Below are 17,165 nucleotides of genomic sequence, written 5' to 3' on the forward strand. Positions count from 1 at the left end.
CACGCACTTATAAAAATGAACCTTTAAACTATGTGATTGAGGTGGTGAGGTTGACATAGGCACTTGGCACTAAGCCTAATGACCTGAGTCCATTTATTGGAACAAACATGGGAAAGGAGAGAGCCAGCTCCTTTAAGTTGTTCTCAGACCTCATACATGCACTGTGATACACACGGATGTACCTCCACATAAAACAAATTACTTTAGTGTGACTAACGTTTGAGAGTTACAGCCTTCCCTCTACCAGAAAGGAGAGTGGTGCCGCCTTGTGTGTGTCGTGTGACTTTTCGAGGCTTGCTTTCACATCTTTTTTGTATTTTAAGGCCTTCACAGTGGTGACTGTCTTCAATTCCATGACTTTTGCTTTAAAAGTAACACCATTCTCAGTGAAGTCCCTCTCAGAAGCATCAGTTGCTGTTGACAGATTTAAGGTAAGTGGTTGCTTGCCCGTCTCTGTATCAGGACCTATCCTTGGTGCAGCTTGCTTGCTGCCTGTATTCTGAGAGTCTGCACAGGCCAGCCACACTTGACTTTGGTCTGCCTTTAGGAGATGGTAGAGACAACTGAATCGAGGGATGAGAGTAATGCCTTTTAAAATTAATGTGCATTTTTATCTCTCCTGATTGGTTCTGGGCTGTGCTCCTTTCTATAGTGAACACTTCTGCCAGGCCCAGCATGCATATGTACTTTGTCATTTACTGAGTTTTTAAATGGCTTAAGGTAGATAAGCACAGCCAGGTGTTTGCTGGGTTTCCTCCCATCCCTCTCATGCCTGCTGCCACTTTGAATGGTTCCTATGCTGAGTCCTTTTGATATTTCTTTTTCCTACCCAGTGATTGCCACTACATGAGGCAGGGAATGCAGTGACATGGAAATAGTCATAAAACTAGATCATGTTGAGAAGTACAGTTAAGTAAGTATCAGCCCCTTTGCTTGCGTGGTTAGTTGATCAGACCTTTTTGTATCTTTGTACCTTCAGAATAACACAGTCATGTGACACAATCAAGTGACATGGTGGGTGGAGGGAAATAGATACTTATTTGAAAGTGGTTAACACTCAATTCCTAAAAAGGAGCAGCACTGTGTGGGCTGGAATTCATCGACAAGATTTCACTCCTGTTGGTCTTCCTTGGCCAGTGAAGTGAACACAGAGACAGTTCTGGTGGCATGAGGAGCTGAAGTCCCAGGGCTGGAAGGATGCCACTCACTATCTTAGAGGCTCAGGAACCACAGTGGGCTGCCCTGGAAAGGAGAGGGTAGTTTGCTGGGATTTATCTCAGCTGTTTCCCTTTACAGTTAATCATGTGACTTGCATTGGGCCAAGAGAACTATTCCTCCAGAATGTCCCCTTTTCCCTTGTATTCCTCCTCCTGGCTGCTCAAAGGACCAGAGCCAGGATCACAGAAGAGTGATGTAATGACAGTCAAAGCTTTGTCTCACTGAAGCCACAGTACCCAGTCATGGGAGAAAAAGTAGATTTGTGACCTCCTTGTTTTTGAATTGTCTCCTTTTAAGTGAGTACAGTGTTAGCTGGTAGCATAAGCATATTTATACTGGAAAATGATTTAATTTTTTTAAAATTGAAATCCTAGTGTAACAGTATGTTGTCTTATATCTGGCAGCTCTCTGAGTGAAAGCGAGCTGTTTTTCCTCTTTGGTTTGTTAAAGGTGTTTGTTTTTGAGACAGACTGGCTGCTAACACACAGTTCTCCTGTCTCAGCCTCCTTGGTGCTGAGGTTACTGGTATATCCTTCATCATGGGGCTAGGAAGCACTGTTAGTGGGCAACATCCTAGTGGAAGGTGAGGTTTGTGGCTCCTGTGCTTTTGAGACACCACTGTCCTGGCAGGCGCACATCTAAGTTGATCTGCATTCTGGTGTTGTGAGGCCCTTGTCTGTCTCCACGTGCCAGAGCTGTGGGAAGCAGGAAGGAAGAGCAGGGAGGCTGTGTTCTCCAGTAGGCACCACTATTTTCCTGAATAGTTTATTGGAGCCTACATAGTCTCCATCCTTTTAACAGATCTTTAGGGAAGGAAATGGTGGACGTTCTATCCACATGTGGGTTTGCTCCATGAAGGGGATCAGGATAGTTGGCGGTATTCCAGCCCAGTCTCTTGGAAGGCTCTGACTGTATGAATCCCACAGCTGCTCATAGACATGAGCTTCACCTAAGCTTTAGGACACATGGGGGCTTACCAGGAATAGCGACCGTGATCCCAGCTCTCGAAGGGGCAACAGGAGGGTCAGGGCTCACAGTCATTCTCGGGTGCCTAGAATGAGATCCTTTCTTTTTATCTTTTAGGATTTATTTATTTTAATTTTCTTTTATTTTTATAATTACATAATTTCCTCCATCCCTTCCCTTTCTCTAAACCCTCACATATACCCTTCCTTACTCTCTTTCAAACTTATGGCCTCTTTTTCTCGCTAATTGTTGTTCTATACATATATGTATATCTATCTGTATGTATGTGTATGCATATATATGTTCCTAAATACATAAATACAACCTGCTCACTCTGTATAATGCTACTTACGTTTATGTTTTCAGAGCTGACCGTTTGATGTTAGATAACCAGTGGAGGTGGGAAGGAAGGGCTCTTCCCGGGGGAGGACTGTCTCGCTCGCTTGCTCTTAGAATTCCTTAGTAGCCTGCAGGGTGGAGGCCTTGTGGGCTCCCCTACCCTGATCCATGTTAGCTTGTCTATTGTTGTCCTTGTTCAGTTCAGTAAGACCCTTTCTTAATTCTTCTTAAAATCAGATGCTGGGATCCAGGAGAAAGGGGGAAGTTATATATTCTATTCAGTACTATTTGGGAACTTTAAGCCAGTTGGGGTAGTTAGTAATTGAGGAGAGGCCTCATCCTACAAGCCATCTTCTCTCTAAAAATTTTCTAATGTTTTAAATAGCATTCTTAAAATCTCCCTACAGTAGTATTTCCTGGCTTAAGAGGGGTTCAAGTATAACTAGAAAATCAGAATTTTAGATCTAACTTCAGAGACTCTTCCGCATTTGACATTACACTTTTCTGCCCTTTGAAACAACTCGGTGGACTCTGGGAGTGAGCGGAGAGAAGACTAACCTCCTCCCATGGAGCAGGTCTTGAGGAGGTACCTCTTGTCCGGAGGCTCTTAGCTCAGGTGTTTTCCAAACCCAGCAGTTAAGCTGGTGCCAGTCTCAGTCTCTCAAGAGGTGCCAGGCCATGAGTGAGGGCAGTATGTAGGCATTAGCTCTACAGAAGTGGTCTGGAAGGTTCCTGGCATGGTGATGTCTGGAAAGGGTCACTATCTCTCTTGGGTTTTGTAACTGTTACTCTGGAACCTACAAATTACTGTATGCAGGGCACTGTATCCCTATCAGTTATTAAATGTCCTTTTGTTCAGATTAGACTTGCAGGAAAAGCAGGGTACCTTAGTGTGTAACCTAGCATAGAGGGTTGGGTCAGTGGACGAGGCCCTGAGACCCCTTGTCAGTCCTGAGGTGAGGCTACACTAATGAGCTACCTTTTGCTCTTCAGCTTCCTTCCACTGTATAGCCTGATGTGTTTTGCTACGTGAGTGTACGCCATAAGCTTGTCTCCCTGGTCTTGATCCAGTGTCTCATCTTTGCACCTCTCTCACAACTCCTATCAGAGTTTGTTTCTAATGGAAGAGGTTCACATGATAAAGGACAAACCGGCCAGTCCTCACATCAAGATAGAGATGAAAAATGCCACCTTGGCATGGGACTCCTCCCACTCCAGTGTACAGAATTCGCCCAAGCTGACCCCCAAAATGAAAAAAGACAAGAGGGCTACCAGGGGCAAGAAAGAGAAGTCGAGGCAGCTGCAACACACTGAGCACCAGGCGGTGCTGGCAGAGCAGAAAGGACACCTCCTTCTGGACAGTGACGAGCGACCCAGTCCGGAAGAGGAAGAGGGCAAGCAGATCCACACAGGGAGCCTGCGCCTGCAGAGGACACTGTACAACATTGACTTAGAAATTGAAGAGGTGAGCCATCTACACGTACCCTATCTGCCTGCTCCAGCACTGACTCCTGTGTCACCCCCACTTGACCCTGGCAGGACTCTAGCTTTAAGCAGACTATTCTGGCTGTGAGCCAGTTTTGAATCAAGGGCAGATTGGGCTCTGAGTTCCAAAGTGAGCAACTAATAACTTATCTCATGAGATGCTCGTTTTACTAATAAGGACGTGAAGCATTTAGGTGGACCTTCTGAGATCCTGCCCTGTGTTGGCTTCTGGCTGTGATGGCTGTTCTAATTAAATCCACTGCTGTAACTGTGTGGGTTCCTTGTTAACACCACGCTGTGCATCACAGTGAATTTGGCATATAAAAGGTATTCTCAGTGCTGCCTTTTCTTTTTTTTTTTTTTTAATTTATTTTACATATCTGTTTGTAGGTGTGTGCACATGAATGCAGGAGCTAGTAGAGGGCAGAAGACAGTGTCAGAGTCTCTGCAGCCGGAGTTACAATGGGTTGTGAGCTGCCTGATGTAGGGTCCTTTGAAAAAGCAGCAAGTGCTCTTTGCCACTAAGCCATCTCTCCAGTCTCCTTAGGGTTGCTCTTAACAACTATATTATAATAAATTTTTAAAATATAAGTGAAAGGCAACTTGGTTATATAGTATAATAGCTCAGCTAGTATAGCCATGGACTCTCAGAGAGCCACTTAGAACACAGATTTCAGGTCAAAGACTTAAGATTCAAACTATGACTGGGAAGTAGCCCCATGCTTAGAGGACCATATCACCTGGGGCCCAGATGGACATTCACACATTCATTCAGTAGCCTTTTTCTTTTTCTTTTTCTCTTTCTTTCTTTCTTTCTTTCTTTCTTTCTTTCTTTCTTTCCTTCCTTCCTTCCTTCCTTCCTTCCTTCCTTCCTTCCTTCCATTTCTCCTCTTCCTCCTCTCCCTCCTCCTCCTCTTCCTCCTCCTCCTCCTCCTCCTTCTTTTAAAATGCCAGCTTTACACCAAATCCTATTGAAAGATTGAGAACAAACACAGCAGCAGAACCTACACAGTCAAAGCCCCTTTCTGGAGTTTACATCCCTAGAGGACAGACACAAAGAACAAGCAACTGAAGCATATTGTGTCAGCTTGTGATGAGGACAATGCAAAGAATGGTAACAGAGCCAGGACAGGGACTGTTGTGCTTGCATTTTTAACATGTTTTCTAAGGAAAAGACCCCATTTGAAGGATGTTTTAGTCAGGCTTGGTAGTACATGTTCGTAGTCTTGGTTTGGGGCATGCTGAGGTACATCATTATGAATTTGAAGCTAACCTACATACTGATACCCTAACTAAAAGGGTGATAGAGTGAGCATGGCAGATAAACAGTAGTACCATGAGGGGGGGGGGTGAGAGGGGGGAGAGAGGGGGGAGAGAGAGGGGAGAGAGGATAGTATTTGAACGGAGATCTGAGAGAGTGAGTCATGAGACTGTCTAGGGGAGAGTCTAAGCTAAGGAGCAGAAGCAGAGAGCAGAGGCTCTCCATCTGGAGTGTGCTGGTTACAGCAGGATGAGTGTGGGAGATGACGGCAGGCCATGAAGATCAGAGCAGTAGACTGGAGCCTCCCACAACTCTGACTTCACCCTGAGAGGAAAAAGGGTGACAGGACTTTCAGAAGTGCCTCTGAATACGAAATGACCTGCTAGGCTCAGAAGAGTATGCAAAGAGACAATGAAGGAAAGAAGGAGAGGACTGAGGGGTTGCTCCTTCTGCTCCAGCACAGGAGAAAGATGGGAGAGTGATGGAGACAGGATTTCTGAGAAACGCTCATCTGCAGAGCTAGAAGGAGGCACCGATGCAGCATATAGCAGTGTCAGCCACTGAGTGGGGACCTTGGGCAGATTCAAAGGTAGACTAAGTAGATGGCTGGCAGAGAGCTTCCTGCTCTTAGCAGCCATAAGCAGAGCAGTCCTGGGTGGTCACCTAAAACTGTCAGTGTAGTTTATCACTCACAGGCCATGGTCGGTTTTTATTTCACTCTTAGCAGCAAGCTTACTTGATGACGATTACTGAGGCGGTCCCACCATATCACTAGTCAGCTCTTTTAGATAATGGCTTCTCATACTCAGCTGAAATTTACTCTTCCATTTGGTAATGTGATACTTGATTCAGTGAGGAGCCCACCCTTCCTTCCGAGCTCAGAGCCTAGTGAAGGAACACACACAGGGTTAACAGATATGACGGAGCTAGAACTCTGGTGCGTTCTGCCTGCCTGCAGTCTGGGATCCTTCTGCACCACTCCCTTCTTCTCTTGGGGACTTGATTACCATCACATAGGACTGCCAAACAAGTAGTTCTCCTTAAAGTCAACGGTTGGTTATAGCAATGGCTCAGTGGTTAATAGCAATGGCTGTTCTTCCAGGGGACCTGGATTCAAAGCATAGCACCCATAGGTGTCTCACAACTAGCTCCAGTTCCAGGAGACACCCTCTTCTGGCCTTTGCAGGCACCAGGCACACAAGTGGTATGTGAAAAGTAAAACACTCATACATATGTTAGGCAGGTGGATCTCTGAGTTCGAGGCCAGCCTGTTCTACATAGTGAGTTCCAGGACAGCCTAGGCTACACAGAGAAACCCTGTCTTGAAAAACCAACCAAACAAAATAATAATTTAAAAAAATAAATAAAATTTATTTTAATAGATATAATACTACATGTAGTTCTTACTAAAATAAATAAAAATTATAATTAAATAATTTAAAAGAATTCTGCCTTGCAAAAAAAAAAAAAACCAAAGAAATAAAATCTTATACTATTTGCAAAGTTGATAAGAGGCTAAGACTTCCTAAAAGTGATTGTTGTGTACCCTGTGTGTGTGACAGTCTTTCCAGAGGGCTTCCGTGTCCATGTACTGATGGACCAATTGCAGGTTCTTAGGATGAGTGGCTGGTAGTGTCTTGATAGCCTTCCTCTCTCTGTGTGCTTTGTCTAGGGCAAACTGGTTGGAATCTGCGGCAGTGTGGGAAGTGGAAAAACCTCCCTCATTTCAGCCATTTTAGGCCAGGTAAGACATTTGTTATGTCCTTGGTATTTTCTGGTTCTTTCACGGGCTTGGCTTAGCAAACATTTCAGGAACAACAAGCTCAGTTGCTGAAGAGTCAGTAGAGGTGTGTTGATCCTCGTCTGCCCCACCGCTGGGCATAGCCTCTTGGGCCTCTACCAGGCTGGTGCCCGGCTGTAGGGAAGCTCTAAGACACCTCTCCAGGGGTGGGAAAGTGCAGTCTGAGGTGTGGGAAAGCCAGAGCTGGTTCAGAGGTCCCTGGGCCTGTGATGAGGCCGGACTGTGGGGTTCTCAGACTCTTGGACATCCAGGTGTTGCTGGGAGTCAATTTTTATGGCACTCTCTCCCCAGGGAACTTGGAAAAGAGGCCTTCTTGCTATATTATTAGTCAGGGTTCTCTGGAGGAACAGAACTGATAGAATGAATTCATTCATAATATATATATAACAAACATATATATGCACATATGTATGTTTATGTTACATGATTTTATATATGTGGGATTTATTAGAATGGCTTATAGGCTGTGTTCCTTTTGGCTAGTCCAACAATGGCTATCTCCCTAATAGAAGTGTCAAGAATCCAGCAGTTATTCACTCCACCAGGCTGGATGTCTCAGTGATCTTCACTCTACATTGGGATTCCAAAGTAGGTCCTAATATCAGCAAAATAATGGTTAGGCGGGAGTATAAATTAACTTGCCAACAAAAGTGAGGGCAAGCATGGAGAAAGTAAGAGTTTCCTTATTTTATGTCCTTTTATGTGGGCTACCAATTGGAAAGTGTGGCCAGATCTAGATGGGTCTCCAGCCACCCCCACCCCTGCCCCTGCTATGATCTAGAGGTAGAGTCGGTCTCCAGCCCTCCAATGATCTATGCTTAGAGCCTTTCCACCTCAAATGATCCAGTCAAGAAAATCCTCAACAAGTGTGCCAGCTACTTGGGGTTTAGTTGATTCCAGATGTAGTCGAGCGGACAGCCAAGATCACCCGTTGTAAGCTCACCTCTTGTCAACTTGACACATACTTACTTCTTATGTCATGTTTACTTTCCACAGAAAAACAATAACTAGGTTATAATTTTGTATAGCATGATATAACTATCTTATGTACAACCTCAAACTACATATTTTGTAGTAGATGGTGATTTCTTTGAGGAATCTTGGTTTTTTACTGTCTTATAACAAGTGTGATAACTGTTGATACTAACTCAATGCTATATTACATGATGAAGAAATACAGAACACAAATATCAATTAATTTAGATGTATTCATGTACAAATATATTCTTAACAAAACAGTAGAAACACTCATGTCAATTACAGTCTAAGTTTTAGCAACTGATCACATGATCTTGGAAGTAATCAAACAACCCTTTCACAGGGATCACCTAAGACTGTCCTGCATATTAGATATTTCCATTATGATTTATAACCTTATCAAAATTACAATTAGGAAGTGGCAAAGAAAATAATTTTCTGGTTGGGGTCCCCACAACATGAGGAACTCTACTAAGGGGTTGCAGCAGTAGGAAGGTTGAGAACCACTGACTTAATTGGTATTTATAATTACCTTTCTGTACTACCCATTCTGTTTTTCTTCACCCTCAGCATCTCAGTAGGTTTTGGCTCTTTTCCTGGAGGAGTGACCTGTACCTCCCTTCCTAAAGGGTCTGGGCCCTTTCTCATTCTGCCTGGATTGGGTTGTAGTTTTTCATTGATTTTAGACACAGGACATGATAACAGGAGATGCCCTAAAAGATCCCCTGTACTTTAGATAGTCTTTCGTACATCAGTTGTGGAGAAGCAATCCAGTTTCCTCTTGGTGATCTGGATCAGTCACCCCTCTTAACACTGTTGTTTCTTTCTTGGCCTGTTGCCTTATAACACTGATACTTCTTTCTTAACCTGTTGGCTTGAGAACATCAGAAGCCCACAGTGGCCAGGAAGAAGTCTGAGCTTCCAGTTCAGTGGAATGTTTGTTGTAGCTCCTGGCAGGAGCACTTCATCCTCTGGAACCAAAACTTCCAGGCCACCAGAACCAAAGGTCTCAGAAACAGAGTTGGAAATTTACCCAGTAGGTCACTAGGGATGATAATAAGTTGATTTCAGCCTCTTGATTCCTGGTCTGTGACTCCTGCCTATAGGAAAATCATGCCATATATTAGAGGGTGACTTAACGTATATGCCTACTTTTAGAGAACCCTGACCCAGGTCTCTAGCCTATTGCAGCCTAATTGGTACTGTGTTTTTAAAAGGCCATTCAGTTGTTCTGTCAGGCCAGATGCTTCAGGATGGTGGGGAACATGGTAAAAGCAGTGGATTTCATGAATCTGTGCCTACTGTTCCACTTTTCTGGTTGTGAAGTAAGTTCCTTGGTCAAAGCAATGCTGTATGTAATACCGTGATGATAGGTGGGCATTTGTGTTATCCATGGGTAGTGGTTTTAGCAGAGCATTATAGGTAGGAAAGGCAAACCTATAACCAGTATAAATTTCTGTTCTAGTAATGACAAAATGTTACCTTTTCTTCACAGGAAGAGGTCCAGTGTAGTTAACCTACTACCAAGTCACTGGCTGGTCATCCCAGAGAATGGTGTCATACTGGGGGTGCTCAGTGTTGCTGGCAAGTCCGTTACTTATATACAGCTGTAGGCAGGTCGGCCTTGATGAGTAGAAGTCCATGTTATCCATGCATAGTGTCTTAGTTACTTTTCTGTTGCTGTGAAGAGGTACCGAGATCAAAATAACAACTCTTATAAAAGAAAATATTTAATTGGAGGAGAGATACCTCCTCCAAGAAGGCCACACATCATAATACTTCCGAAATAGTTGTATCAACTAAGGACCAAGCATTCAAACATGAGAGCCTATGGGAGCCATTTTCATTCAAACCACTACATTCTACTTGTTGGCCCCTATAAGCTAGTAGCCATATCACCATACAAATGCATTTAGTCCAATGTCAAAAGTCCACATAATCTTTCATAGTCTCAAGAATATACGAAAGTCCAAGGTCTCTTCTGAGACTCAAAGCAATCTCTTAAATGTAATCCCATGTAAAATTAAAAAAGAAAAGTAGGTCACATGCTTCTAACATAAAATGGCATAGAATATATATTACCATTCCAAAAATGACAAAGAGGGTCATGGTGTGGAAGTACTGGACCAAACTAATCCTGAAAGCAGGGCAAACTCTGAATACCACAACTCTACGTTTTTCTTAGTTAGGGTTTCTATTGCTGTGATGAAACACCATGACTAAAGAAACTTGGGGAAGAAAGGGTTTATTCAGCTTATACTTCCATAGCACTGCTCATCATCGAAGGAAGTCAGAAGAGGAACTCAGGCAGAACAACAGCCCAGAGGCAGGAGCTGATGCAGAGGCCATAGAAGAGTGCTGCTGACTGGCTTGCTCCCCATGGCATGCTCAGCTGGCTTTCCTATAAAACCCAGGACCACCAGCCCAGGATGACACCACCCACAATGGGTGGGGCCCTCCCTATCAATTAGTAATTAAGAAAATGCCAACAGGCTTACTTGCAGCCCAATCTCAAGAATTCCTTCTCTTAGATGACTTTACCATATATCAAGTTGACATAAAATTGTCCTGTACACTGTCTGATGTTAAAGCATTTATTAGATGACTCTTCCTTTCCAGCTTTGCTGACTGCAGCACACTTCTGTCTCCTGGGCTGTTTCCACCTGCTGGCAGCTCTCCTTGGCAGACATTCCATGGTGCTGGCATCTTCAACATCTTTGGATCTCCAACAGAATTCATGTTTCACCTCCACAATGACACAGTGACCCTCTGGGCCTCCATGCAGAGACTTCTCTGACACATAGCTGGCCTCAGTGGGCTTCTGTAACAGGGGAAGACTGCAGAACCTCTTTACAGCTGTGTCTTCTTTGACTCTAAATCCAGAACCTGCCAAGGTCTTTGCTTATTTGCAGTGGTATCTGGACCCCTTTGTGAATTACATAAGCTTTCCATCATTGATGGTCTCTTTTGCTGCTTCAGCCTTCCTTTTTATAAATTGCAGGATTGGCTGGGTGGTTCTTGCTCAGAGGTCACCGTTCTCTTTATTCCATTGAGCACTAGGCTTTTCCTTAAACTTCTCATTTCCTTTAGCATAGGACTTGGCTCCAGCACTATACTTCCTGGAGCTCCTCTTCTGCTCTCTGTACATTTTGTATTTTTCTTTGCCCTGCTTGCTCTTCTTTTTTCACTGTAGATCTGCATAAGTGGTCACTAATAACCATGTGACATGGTCAGTACTGAGCTGTCTTGAAATTTTTTCTGCCAGTGATGTTAGTTCAAAACTCTTCTATTATCCTCTGGCAGATTTTTACAACAATGGCAAAAACCAAAACAAAACAAATCTAGCCACTTGGCCAAAATATCACAAGAATGACCTCCAACTGCAACAGTTAGTCCCCTAACTGCAGCCTTTGAGCTGGGCATCCGCGTGATCTGCAGTGCTCTCCGCACCACTGTCTTCCATGCTCATACGGACCATTAAGCCCGCTTATAACAGCCAATCGATTTCCTTAGCCAAAGTCCACCATATTTCTCAAGCAGCATGACTAGGCCTATCACAGCAATACCCTAGTACCTACCAACTTCTGCTTAAGTTACTGTTCTGTTGTTGTAAAGAGACACCATGACAGAGGCAACTCTTACAAAAGAAAGCACTTAATTGGAGGCTGGCTTGCAGTTTCAGAGTCAGTCCATAATCATGTCAGGAAACACAGCAGAGGACAGGCAGGGGTGGTACTGAGAGCTTACGTCCTGATAGGGAGACAGGTAGTGAGGCAGAGACACACGGGGCCTCTCGTGGGCTTTGAGACCTCAAAGCCCACTCCTAGTGACATGCCTCCGAATCCTTCCCAATAGTTTCATTAACTAGGGACTAACTATTCAAACACATTAGCTTATGGGGCGATTGTCATTCAAACCACCACACATTGTGTCCATCACTGCTACTATGGCCACTTTGCTCACAGACCCAAGAGGCAGTGAAAGGCATGGCTACGAAAGGCTGACTGTTGACAGAATAGGTCATCCTATCACTTGATTATTGAACTCCTCTGCTGAAGGCAAGTTTTGGTTAGCATTTACATGAGACACAAGATCTGTCCATGTACTTCTCCAAATGTTTTTCTTAACATTTTAAATCATGTTCTTTCCAGGTCCCTGACCATCCAGCTAAGCTATTGGATATAGCTCATGGATAATAAATTACACTGCTGGCCATTTCTCCTTCCAGGCAAAATGTACACCCGTATATACTGCCCGAGGTTCTGCCCACTGGGAATATTTCCCTCAGTTTCTTTCAGGGTTGTTGCAGAAAGGGGTTGCAATGCAGCAACTGTCCACTTTTGAGTGGTGCCTGCGTAACATGCTGAGCGATCAGTAAAACAGGCCCTAGGCTTCTGTTTCTTAGTCAGTCAATCATAGGGCATACCTCATGTGGCTACAGATGCATGCTTGCGAGCAGAAGGCATTGTAATGGGAGTAGAAACCATTGGTATGTGGGCAACTTCTGTGTGTTACTTGGTTGTGCCCTCGGGACCTGCTCAGGCCTAATCACATATTACCACTTCCATTTAATAATGGATGGCTGCTGTGCACATCCTACTTCATGACTTGTTGGGTCAGATAACACCCAGTTCATGATCGAAAGCTCAGTTGCATGGTAATGTCATGGCCCATTGTCAAATGTTCATTTTCTACTAAGCCCCATAGCAGGCCAAGATGTGTCTCTCCAAGGGAGAGCAGTTGTCTACAAATGATGGTAGAGTTTTGCTCCAAGATACCAAGGGGCTCCTCTGAGATTTACCTACAAGGCTCTCCAAAGGCTCCAGACAGTCTCTGTCTGCCACTGACACCTCTAGTATTATCAGGTCTGCTGGATCATATGATCCCACGTGGTAGAGCAGCCTGCATGGCAGCCTGGACCTGTTGAAGAGCCTTCTCCTGTTCCAGGCCCCACTCAGCTAGCAGCTTCCTGAGCCCCTTGGTAAATGGGCCTGAGTAACACACCCAAGTGAGGAATGTGCTGTCTCCAGAATCCAAATAGACCCACTCTCCTAGTTGCTTTTCTGTTGCTGTGACGAGACACCAACACCAAGGCAGCTTATGGAGGAAACAGTTTATTGGGCTTACAGTTTCAGAGGCTGAATCTATGACTCTCATGGCAGGAACATGGCTCAGATGGGCAGGCATGGTGGTAGAGCAGTAGCTGAGAGCTCTGTGTCCTGATCCACAAATACAAGACAGAGAGAACTGCCAGGCAGTGGTGGTACACACCTTTAATCCCAGCACTTGGGAGGCAGAGGCAGGTGGATTTCTGAGTTCAAGGCCAGCCTGGTCTACAGAGTGAGTTCCAGGACAGCCAGGGCTACACAGAGAAACCCTGTCTCGGAAAAAAAACAAAAACAAACAACAACAACAACAACAACAACAACAACAACAAAAGAAAGAAAGAATGAAAAAAGAAAGAGAGAGCTAACCAGGAATGTTGTGGTTTTGAAACCCCAAAGCCTGCCTCCAGTGACACACCACCTGCAACAAGTCCACACCTCCTAATTCTTCCCAAATAGTTCCACTAACTGGGAACCAAGTATTCAAACATGTGAACCTGGGGTGGGAGGCATTCTCATTCAGAACACCACACTCACTAAGAACTGTGCTTCTTTTTTGCTGGTAGGAGAAGCCAGGTGCAATACCTTATTCTATCTCTGCCTGCTCCACACCACCTGAATCCTAGAAGTTTCACTGGGGTAGAAGGTCCTTCTACTTTTGTTGTATTTATTTCCTATCCTCTGATGCACATATGTGCTACCAACAAATCCAAGGTGTTTGCTTCCTCCTGCTCACTTGGTACAATCAGCCTAATGTCATCAGTGTCGTGGACTGACGTGATATTTGTAGAAGAGACCGGTCCTCAGTATCCCTTCAAACTAAGTTTTGAAACTGGGCTGGAGAGTTAATATATCCTTAAGGTAAAACTGTGAAGGTATATTGTTGGCTTTGCTAACAAAAGCATATTGCTTCTGGTTGTCCTTATAGACAGGTACAGAGAAAAGGGCATTTGCTAGATCAATAGTTACATACCAAGTAGTGGAAGATGTGTTAGTCTGGCCAAGGAAAAACACATCTGGTACAGTAGCAGCAGGGTCACTACTTGATTAAATTTTCAGTAAGTCAGCAGTCATTCTTTATAATCTAGCTGTCTTCTGCATAGGCCAGGTCAGATTGTTAAAAGGAGGATGGGAACCTCCATGGTTCACATTCTTACAGTGGCACTTATTTCTGTCATTTCTTCAGGGATACAGTATTGGCTTTAGTTCACTATTATCCCCGGCAGAAGTGACTCCAGTATGTTCCGTTTGGCCTTTCCAACCAAAATAGCTCTCACCCCACAGGTCTTGGAAAAATGTGTGGATTCTGCCAGCCTTTAGTTGTATCTATCCCAATTACACATTCTAGGACTGAGAAATAACTATAGGATGAGTTTGGGAACCCGCAAGTCCTGCTGTGACTCCACCAGTTTCCCTGACCTCTGAACCCCTCTTTAACTGCTTGGCTACAGTGCTTCTTGGGGTCTTTCAGAGTCAGTGTCAGTCAGAATGGGTATTGAATACACCTGGGAAAGTCTGATTATTTCTTTTCCCCCTGTATACAGTTTGCTTTGTAAAAGGCCATATGATCTTCTGAGGAAGAGTAGGAGAAAGGCTAACAGCAAAACTTTTAGATATTTATCAAGGTCCTTCCTCCAGGGGCCCTGTCTGTTCTTCATTCACAGGGTTCTGGGTCTGCAAACTGGCTCAAGTCTGAAAATTAGTTCATGGACTGAGATTTCCTATTCTACCATCCAATGTAGGCTTTATTTGTTTGAGAATTTTTCTGCTTATACAGATGAGAGAAAAACATAGATTTATTATCTATAGTGGGACTTTCTGGACCCACCAGCAGTATAAATAATGACAGAGAGACTCATTACTTTTTATTATTGCTTAGGCCTTAGCTCAGGCTGCCTCCCAGCTGGCTCCTCTGACTTATTCCCGTTATCCTAGCTCACTACCCACCATGTGGTTTTTGACCTCTCTCAGTCCTGGGAAGTCCAGCCACCTCTGTGTCTCCTGCTTCTGCTTCTTTTCCCAAAGACTCTCTCAGCTTGGAAGTCCTGCCTTCCCTTTCCTGCCTAGCTATTAGCCATTGTGGCCATTAGTTCTTTATTAGGCTAGTCATCAGTGAGGTAGTTTTGTGTTTACAAAATGCTGAGGCAGGTGACGAGCCATAAGAATAACAATATCCATGTCTGGCCAGTACTAGGCTCTCTGCTGGTACAGCAATCAACAGTTGTACAAAGAGGACCTTCACACAAAGTACAAAAAGCTTACCCCAACAGTTATTTCTTTCTTTCTTGGAAACATGATAACTTAAGGTCCCTGTGAATCATCCCACCCTAAAAGTCCTCTTTCCCTGTGCTGCCCGTCACAGGTCAGGCTAAGATGCACATCATTTTCCCCTGGTGATTCTATGTGGCCATGTGGCCCGTGTTACTCCTGGCCCGTAAGCCCATTGTATTAATTTCATCCAGTTGAACTGTAGCATCTCCAGTCTGCCACAAAGAAAACAGTGTTGCCAAAGGTCTTCAAATGCACAGGTGCCTCCCCAAGCAGGGGCACAGAGAACCCACTGAAGTGCATGTCTCCATGGGTAGAAAGAAAGGTTTTGGGGGGGGGATCAAATGCCAGTGCTATCTTGGGTGAGGAGGAGGGGGCAGAAAGAAGAGCAAAAATGTCAGAAAAGCAGATTTTATATGACAGTCAGCAGAGTGGGAGGCTTTGAGCTGATATAGGCTGTTGAGAATGACCTGACTGCTAACCAGATGCCCTTCCCTGGAGTAGTGGACCTTTAAGGACATATTAAGGAAGTTTTCTCTGAGCCCGGGGGTGGGGGTGCAGTGGGGGTGGTGGTGCACGCCTTTAATCCCAGCCCTTGGGAGGCATTGGCAGGCGGATTTCTTGAGTTCAAGGCCAGCCTGGTCTACAGAGTGAGTTCCAGGACAGCCAGGGCTATACAGAGAAACCCTGTCTCGAAAAACCAAAAAAAAAAAAAAGGAAGTTTTCTCTGAGTTTTAAGAGAAGGTGCTTTGTTTATCCAAAGTCCTGTTTTGGACACTGTCACCAGCACTGCCTTTTAGGGGGCACTTTGGACTTAATACCTCCCTTAATATTTTGTATCTCACAGCCTTAGTGAAGGGTGTGGCGGATTGGGTTTTACATAGCCTATCCAGTCTAGTGTTGCAGTTTCCCGAGCCTTCAGATCCTTTCATCAAGACTAAGTGAAGGGATATCAGGCATTTCTAGCTCTTCTTCAGCAGGCCATCTTTTTCTTTTCTTTTTTTTCTTTTTCTGAGACAGGGTTTCTCTGTGTAGCCCTGGCTGTCCTGGAACTCACTCTGTAGACCAGGCTAGCCTCGAACTCTCGAACTCAGAAATCTGCCTGCCTCTGCCTCCCAAGTGCTGGGCTTAAAGGCGTGCGCCACCACCGCCCAGCTTTCTTTTTTTCATTAATTATTTTATTTATATTCCATCTATTTCCCCCCTCCGAGTCTCCCCTCCCACAGTTTCTCATCCCATTCTCCCTCCCCCTTGCCTCAGAGAAGGTGCTCCCCCCACCCCCGCCCTTCCCTGGGCCTCAAGTCATATCTTCTTCCAGTGAGGCCAGACCAGGCAGTTCTCTGCTATATATGGGGTGAGGGTGGATGGGAGGCTCCAGCCAGCCCATGTATGCTGCCTGGTTGGTGGTTTAGTCTCTGGGAGCTCCCAGGGGCCAGGTTAGTTGAGACTGCTGGTTTTCCTATGGGGTCAGCCTCCCCTTCAGCTCCTTCAATCTTTCCCCTAATTCCTCTGTAGGGGTCCCTGACTCCAGTCCAGTGGTTGGGTATAAAGTATATTCAGCAGGTCATCTTATGACAAATTCTTCATCTAACCAATCGAAGGAATGTTTGTCTGTTTGGGTCCAGGAATCACCCTAAAAACCTAAAAAACATTCAGACATTGGTCTCAGTAAGACAGGGATAGTTTATGGTTTATTCACACACACACACACACACACACACACACACACACACACACACACACA

At 44.7% G+C, this 17,165-nt stretch overlaps 1 protein-coding gene across 2 annotated transcripts in view; it reads left to right on the forward strand.

Annotated features, from left to right (window-relative positions):
* Abcc5 (ATP binding cassette subfamily C member 5) overlaps positions 1-17,165 on the forward strand; it is a 104,741-nt gene that overhangs the window by 28,238 nt on the left and 59,338 nt on the right. The window contains exons 10-12 of one of the 2 annotated variants that reach the window (XM_028783383.1): positions 324-431; positions 3,632-3,988; positions 6,942-7,013. In XM_028783383.1, the coding sequence (XP_028639216.1) occupies positions 324-431; positions 3,632-3,988; positions 6,942-7,013 (537 nt within the window). Of the gene's footprint in view, positions 1-323; positions 432-3,516; positions 3,989-6,941; positions 7,014-17,165 lie in introns of both variants that reach the window. The other variant, XM_028783384.1, reaches the window with a different exon arrangement.

Source organism: Grammomys surdaster, unplaced genomic scaffold, assembly GCF_004785775.1.
Source record: "Grammomys surdaster isolate TR1022 unplaced genomic scaffold, NIH_TR_1.0 1100, whole genome shotgun sequence".
NCBI lineage: Eukaryota > Metazoa > Chordata > Mammalia > Rodentia > Muridae > Grammomys > Grammomys surdaster.